Raw genomic sequence first — 8,260 nt, forward strand, 5'->3', positions numbered from 1 at the left:
AAAAAGCTCTTTCATGCGATGTGATAGGCTACTTGTGATGTCTGTGTGATGAGTAGGCTCGTTCGCAAGTAGTTCAACTGAGAAGAATGGGTGAATTTGGATGCACTTTCTTTCTTGCCGTGCGCGGTCACTTACTCCACTGTGTAAAAGACTAAATTATTTTGCGCTGCGACTAAATTCATTTTTTATGCGTTCTGCGGATAAGGCGTTAGTCACGGTTTGGAATGAAAGGGAGTAGGGTAGGTGATTAATCAATCAGAGGCGCTGTGGTGATTCAGAGACATAGTGGTGATTAATCAATCAGAGGCGCTTGCAATGACTGAGGCAGGGACTGAGCCTGTGATTCTCTGTGCATAGTAAGGTATGGTAAGGTGCTCTAAGGTGCTCTGTGTGAATGAGTGTCATGATGGTAGTGCAATGGTGATAGTGGTCATGGTGATAGTGCAAATGAGTAAGTCCAACAGTGCAACAATGCAGAAATAAAGTAATGTAAAGTCTATATATCTATATATTTGACTATTTAAGAAAATGTATAACGCAAAACGCAAACAGTGAATTAAACACTGAATTAATAGTCCCAAATGACTGTATTATGCTTTTTTGTGACTGTAAATCATCATGCTTCCCCTCAAAAAACTCAACTTGCGTGTTCACTTCCTTTGTGTGCTTAGTTTGTGTGCTTAGTTTCAATGTAGCTAATACACGCACGCATATCAAAATCAATAGAGCTGTATATAGATCTGGACCGTTATTTTTTCAAGTGTCGCGTCTCCCCTGTGACTCTTTGGCGTGGTTGAAGCAATTGAAAAAAAACTGTTACTCTATGAACATTGCATTGCAAAAAACAAAGTGGCCCAAACCCTGTCTCCCAGGTGACCACGTAGACACCCACACTGTCACCTGCCTCAGTATTGCCAATCTCTTGTTTTCTCTTTCAAATTACTGGACAAGATAGAGGGTGAAGCAGCACAAAGGAGACTTTTATTTGCCAGAAATGTACATACATCATTCTGCTTTTCACAAGTTATTTACTGGTTATCTAGATCATTATATTGCAATAATGGGGAAACTTCAAGGGAATTCAAATGTATTCATAAGGTACATTTATCAATGAGGGTAAAATAAGACTTCCTTAATAGCAATCCCTTTGTCCTAGACAGACGCTTCAATTTCCTACACATACATTTATGGCCGGTTTACATTCTGACTTCAGTTTCACTATGAGATGGTACACCCGCTAGTGGTCACCACTGGGCGATTTGCCAACGCCTTCATTGTCTCTGTTTGCATTTCCATCATTTTCATTTGCCTTTCATTATTCATTTCCATAATTTTCATCAGATCATGATTTTTTTTTATTTTTTCTTCTTCAACCTTCTTTTCCAATTCTCTGACTTTAGTGGCCATTTCGAAAAGGATTGATGTATAGCACTTGCCGTTTTGTTTCATCAGAGCTTGCACTTTCTCCATAAGTTTGATGACCTGTTCACTGTCTTTGCTTCTGTTGTTGAGTGCATGGTATCTTCCACCACATTGTTTAATAAGTGACTTAAGATCTGAGCCTGCCTTTTGGAAAAAATCCTCAACTCTCATGTCATCTGCCTCAAGGTCATCTCCTCTGGTGAGCACAACAATAGCAAAATCGCTAATATCTGCACCAAATATCTGTTTGATCACATCAACAGCCTCCTTTTCTTCTCTGGTGAAGCGGCCCACTGCCACCACTATGAAGAACACATGGGGCCCAGGAGCCAGTATAGTCACACATTTCCCAATCTCAGCCTCGATCACTTCATTAGGAACTGATGTGTCGAACAAGCCAGGAGTATCAACCAGTGTTACACTGTGATCACACACCATGCCTGTTTCCTGAGAGCAATGTCTGGTGACTGATGTCGCATTGGCCTGGGCTACAAACGCTTTCTTGCCAAGGATGGTATTTGCAGTTGAACTCTTGCCAACTCCTGTCTTGCCCACCAGTACAATGCGCACTGCATGAACAACAAAGAATTACTTAGATAAATGTATGCATCTCTTAACAGACCAAATATTGGAAAACATGTTCAGTAAAAACAAAACAGTTAACACACATACCAGTGTCATTCATGGTTATTCAGAGTTCCTGACTGTCCTGGTTCAGCTCAGCAGCTCTGTGTTGTCTGGTTCAGTTCAACACCAGCTCATGTTTATCAGCACAAAGGTGTGGTCATTTTAAGCCCCACCCATGTGCTGTCAGATGTGAATGGTGATTGGACAAACTGAGCTGACATCTGAGTTTGGCTCCCCATTGGACAAAGAATGAGTCCCTCTTTTCATAACTGACCGCTTGGCTTGGGCTTCTCACTTCACAGTCAACCAGCTCACTCCACAGATGGGTAAGAGCCAAATGCTTTCTGTATGAACCAATTTCCAGGCATGTGTTTATCATATTGACTAATTTTACTTAAATGTCACTGTGTTTTTGCAGACATGTATATGTTATCTTAATTACATTTTATATTTCTGTGTAAATTAGTTATGTGTTCACTTTTTATCTCTTCCTCCACTTGTGGGAGGACTGAGGAGCAAAAGCCCATGCTAACAGTGCCAGGGCTGGTCTGATTAGTTAGTACTAGAGGATAGCATAGCAGTATTTATTGATTTACTTTGTGATGGCCCTAGAAGTTATATTTGTACATTTAGAACACTATCCTAGACTTTATATTTATCAATAAACTATTTATCTTTTTATAAATTCAATATATTTCTTTAATATGTTTTCTTTTGATGTGTTTTTCTACTGTTATTTGTACCATTGTGGCTGATCGACTGGAAGTTTGAATTTACCTGTATGAATTAATTTAAGTTTCTATCTATCTATCTATCTATCTATCTATCTATTTATCTCTGACTGATACAGTAAATTACCTGTAGTGCTGACATTATGCTGTACCAGAGAAATGCATTTGTACATTTGTATGTACACAATTTCAGTCAGAACCAATGGTCAGAATACTCTAAACACTGAAAACTACCAGAGACAGAAGTGTATCTGATTCTACACAATCCTGTGTAGTTGGTTTATTGCAAATTGAACTTTGTATTTGACAACATTATATGTGTTGTTAATTTATGTGTACATCATTGGAAAAATGAGACCTAATTTTAGAAAGAAAATGACACCTATTTTTGCCAGAAAGACAATAAATACTAATTCTTTCTTTCATTGTTAGATTCCAACAGAATTGCCACAATACCAGCAGTGTCTGCATCTCATAATCCAAAACATGAAGAGAAACTTCAGATTGTCCTCGTTGGAACAACAGGCTCTGGCAAAAGTGCTTTGGGCAACACAATAATTGGAAAAAAGAAGTTTGTATCCTTTGCCTCTGATCAGTCAGTCACTGTAAAATGCCAAAGAGAGATACAGATAATCACTGGCATCAAGGTAACAATTATAGACACTCCTGGATGTCACTGCACCAGTCTCTCTGATGTAGACATCATCTCACAACTAAAGGAGCTGACTGAAACTCTTGAGCAGCCATATGCCTTCCTCCTGGTCATACCTGCTGGCTATTTCACACCACAAGAGAATGAGACCGTGTCAATGCTCCAGGAAGCTCTAGGAGAATCATATCTCTCTCACACAGTCATTATATTCTCAAAAAGTGATAATCTTGAGCTCAAAAGCAAATCTGAACAGGATTTCATTAATGAAGGAAATATAGAGCTTCAAGAGCTGATTAACAAATGTGATGACAGGTACAATTTTATTAACAATAGGAGAGATAGGAATGAGAGAGAAATCATTAAGTTACTCGGTAAGTTAATGGAGATTGCAAAGAAAAACAAAATGCCAGTTACACCACAACAGTCAGTGGAGAACAGTAGATATCTGATACCATCTCTGCAACAGCCAAAGGAAAAGAAGAGAGTGAGAGAGGAGTCAAATGTCTCAGAGACACAACCATTAGCAAACACGTGTTTAATGGTGCTCGGGATGAAAGGTGTAGGGAAAACAGCCTCCATTAAGAGTATCCTGCCCGCAGCTGAGCTCACAGAACATGAAGGATGCTCCGTATACAGCACTGGTCAGATGAAGATGGTCGAGTGTCCTGGCTTTGATCAGGACCCAGGTGAGATCAGGGATTCGATCCAGAGAGGTCTGCATGTGTGTGCTCCTGGGCCCCATGTCATCCTGATTGTGATGAAGGTGGACCGCTTCAGTCCTGCAACAAAGAAAACCATGCTTCACATCCAGACCTTACTTGAGAAAGCAGCTCAGAAGCCTGTCATCATTCTCTTTACCAGAAAGGCTGATCTGGAAGATAAAGACATTGACAAATTTATCCATGAATGTGAAGATCTTGAAGCCGTTGTCAGTATTTTTGGCAGCAGATACTTTGCCTTGGAGAACAGAGATGCTGAAAAACAGAGTCAGGTGAGGGAACTGCTGAACATGATTGGAGAGCTGTTGAACACCAACAAGGAGGCCATCACAGGGAGTCAAGTCAAGTCAAGTCAAGTTTATTTATATAGCACATTTCATACACAGAGGTCATTCAATGTGCTTTACATAAACAAAACCAAACGATAATAACAAATAAAAGCATAGAAGGGCAATATAGTCAAAGAATAGTTAAAAGGTAAAGATCATAATAAAAAGAAAACATAAAACACAAGGTAAAATCATTTAAAAAATAAAGAATAATTAGTAAGCAAAAACAAAGGCAAAAAAGTAAAAAAAAAAGTAATAAAAGACAAAGTAGAATAATTATTGAGGCAGATTCAGAATTTGTAACTCGGCACAGTTAGCAGAAAGCGCCTGAGAACAGTTTGGTCTTAAGTCTAGATTTAAAACTGGCTACAGTTGGGGCCTTTTAATGTCATCCGAAAGTTGGTTCCACAGCTGAGTTCGCATAGCAGCTAAAAGCTGCTTCACCATGTTTAGTTCTAACTGTAGGTTTTACTAGCAGGTTTTTCACCTGGGACCTGAGAGGATGAGAAGGTGTGTACTGCTGAAGCATGTCTGACAAGTATTTAGGTCCTGCTCCATTTACTGATTTATAAACAAACAATAGTGCTTTTAAAGTCAATTCTGTGACTTACTGGAAGCCAGTGCAAGGACTTAAGAATTGGAGTAATGTGGTCAGTTCTTTTTTAGTTTTGTTAGAGTCCTAGCTGCTGCATTTTGTATCACCTGAAGCTGTTTAATAGTCTTTTTAGGAAGGCCTGTGAACAGTCCATTGCAGTAATCAACCCTGCTGGAGATAAATGCATGAATGAGTTTTTCTAAGTCATGTTTTGACATCAGCCCTCTGAGTTTGACAATATTTTTGAGGTGGTAAAAAGCTGATTTAGTTATCGCTTTCATGTGGCTGTTGAAATTTAGATCACTGTCAATTAATACACCAAGGTTTTTAACAGTATCCTTTGCCTTCAACCCTTTTTGTGTCAAGGAGAGTGGCAACCCTAAGTCTTTCCTCATTTTTACCAAATATAATTACTTCAGTTTTTCTTTGTTCAGCTGAAGAAAATTTTTGAGACATCCAGGTGTTGATTTGTTCTATACACTGACACATAGATTCAAGAGGACCATAGTTGTTTGGTGATAGAGCTAAGTAAATTTGTGTGTCATCTGCATAGCTATGATATGAAATCAAATTATTTTGAATGATTTGTCCAAGTGGGAGCATATAGAGGTTGAATAATAGTGGCCCCAAGATCGACCCTGGGGAACACCACAGGTCAAGGACGTTGGTGTTGAGGTACAGTTTCGATGGCAACAAAGAAGCTCCTTTCTTGTAGATATGATTTTAGCCAGCTGATAACTATGCCTGTAAATCCAACCCAGTGTTCTAGTCTGTGTAGTAAAATATTGTGATCAACAGTGTCAAATGCTGCACTAAGGTCCAGTAGCACTAGGACTGATGTTTTACCTGAATCTGTGTTGAGTATGTCATTGGAAACTTTAATGAGAGCTGTTTCAGTGCTGTGATTTGCCCGAAAACCAGACTGAAAGTAATCAAAATACCCATTTGATGTTAGGAAGGTGGTTAATTGATTAAAGACTACTTTTTTCAATAATTTTGCCAATAAAAGGTAGATTGGATATGGGCCTGTAATTGTTTAGCATGGAGGCATCCAGGTTATTCTTCTTGAGAAGTGGCTTTACAACAGCTGTTTTCAGTGACTTAGGAAAAGTGCCAGACAGCAATGATACATTTACAATTTGAAGGACATCCGCCCGCTATGAGGTGAAAAACAGTTTTGAAGAAATTGGTAGGCAGAGTGTCTAAGACACATGTGGAAGGGCTGAGATTCTGTACGTTTTTTTTTCAAGTGTTTAAGTAGTCTATCAAGCTGAACTCTGACATCAAGTTTAGTTTCCCTCTGTTTGTTGCTGGAAGTTCAGGTTGTTGAATTTGTAATTGAGCAGATATGTTGAGTCTGATTTTGTCAATTTTACCTTTAAAAAAGATGAAAACTCATTGCATTTATTAGTTGAGAGAAGTTCAGGTGCTAATTGTGAGGGGGGATTTGTTAACTTATCAACAGTTGAAAATAGAATCTGAGTGTTATTTGAACTTCTATTGATAATGTTAGAAAAAAGAAAGACTGTCTTGCTTTGCATATTTCAGAGTTATATGTGCGGAGCATCTCTTTATGGATTTCATAGTGGATCTGAAGTTTGTATTTACGCCATTTTCTTTCAGTCTTCCTACACTCTCTTTTTAGAAGTTTAACTGCTGGATTTTGCCTCCATGGTGCTTTCTGTTTGTCCTTAACTTTCTTGAATTGTAATGGAGCAATGTCATCCATAATGTTTGCCATTTTGCATTAAAGTGATCAAATAAGTCTTCAGAGTCTGACAGTTGACTTGACTTTAGTGAAAGTGCTTGCTCAAAGAGAGCACTTGTCTGATCATGTATGATTCTCCTTTTTACCATCATAGCTGTGTTTTGAGTGTGTGGGGACATAGACACATCAAAGAACACACTAAAAAATGATCAGATAAGGCCAGGTCTTTAACAGCTGTAGAGACATCGAGAGACCCTTTGTGATAACAAGGTCGAGGGTATGGCGAGGGAGTGTGTTGGCCCCTGTACATGCTGTGTTAGGGAGAAAGTATCGATTAGTGCAATGAATTCCTTGGCATAATTGTTTTCAGGATTATCCACATGCAAGTTTAGATCCCCTGATATAATAAGACAGTCATACTCTATGCAAACAACTGATAGCAGTTCACCTAGCTCTTCAAGAAAAACTTTAGCTGAATGTTTTGGAGGCCTGTAAATTGTCAGTAATAAAATCTGAGGAGAAGACTTAATGCATGCACACAGATATTCAAATGAAGTAAAGTCACCGAATGACGACTGATTGCACTGAAAAGACGCCTTGAAAATTGTGGCTATCCCCCACCTTTTTTATTTGCTCTGGTAGCACTCAAAAAACTGAAGTGGGGGGGGAGCTGATTCGATGAGAGTAGCAGCACTGTTTGCTTGATCTAACCATGTCTCAGTTAAAAGTAAAAAATCAAGGTTGTGTGTGCAAATTAGATCATGAATTAAGAATGATTTGTTTGAAAGAGATCTGATATTTAGGAGTGCTAGTTTTGTTAGTTTAAGTGTTGGGGAAATATGATCCATGGGGAAATCTGAGGTTGATGTGGTACGGGTAGGAGATTGGACTGGTTTTACCCTATAAGCTCGATGCATTTGTGTTCTATTTCTTGTCAATACAGGAATAGAGAATGTCATGGGCTTACTGGGTCCCGGCATGTTCTCAAAACTACTGTCAGTACCATTTATATTGCAGGGACCCTGAGAATATCATGCAATACAGTCATCATATAATTGTCCCCTGCTGCTGCCATCTGTATTTTCCACTGCACATTCCATGCTATATGCCGGCTGAGAAAATGAACTAAGAGGTTGCTGCTGCTTAAGAGATCCTTCTAAACGGGAGAGGGGGCGAGGGGGGTGGAGGTGCCCTTAAGCTTCTTTGGTGCTAATGATCTTGGGCTAGTAAAACTCTGCATGGCTACTGGTAGCAGTCTCTCCATTCTTGCAGGGAACATCATGTGCTTGGGTGGGGATGGTGATGGGTATTCAGGGGATCCTGTGGAGTTTGAGTGGGTGGTGGGATGAAGGGGTGGGGATGGGGATGGGAGATTAAGGGGTTTGTGTGGCCTGGGGAGTTTGATTGGGTGGGGACGTGATTGGGTGTGGGTGGTGATGGGAAATCAAGGAGGTTGGGGTTGAAAATTGATCCAGAG

At 39.5% G+C, this 8,260-nt stretch overlaps 1 protein-coding gene across 1 annotated transcript; it reads right to left on the reverse strand.

Annotated features, from left to right (window-relative positions):
- Window positions 1–1,009: 1,009 nt before the first annotated feature.
- LOC125286749 (GTPase IMAP family member 4-like) lies at window positions 1,010–2,169 on the reverse strand. The gene is made up of 2 exons (XM_048231995.1): window positions 2,095–2,169; window positions 1,010–1,991 (listed from the first exon to the last, which is right to left on the reverse strand). Exons 1-2 carry the CDS (start codon window positions 2,105–2,107, stop codon window positions 1,219–1,221), a joined length of 786 nt encoding a protein of 261 aa, XP_048087952.1. The 5' UTR covers window positions 2,108–2,169; the 3' UTR covers window positions 1,010–1,218.
- Between the last annotated feature and the right edge of the window lie 6,091 nt (window positions 2,170–8,260).

This window comes from Alosa alosa, chromosome 21, assembly GCF_017589495.1.
Source record: "Alosa alosa isolate M-15738 ecotype Scorff River chromosome 21, AALO_Geno_1.1, whole genome shotgun sequence".
Classification (NCBI taxonomy): domain Eukaryota; kingdom Metazoa; phylum Chordata; class Actinopteri; order Clupeiformes; family Clupeidae; genus Alosa; species Alosa alosa.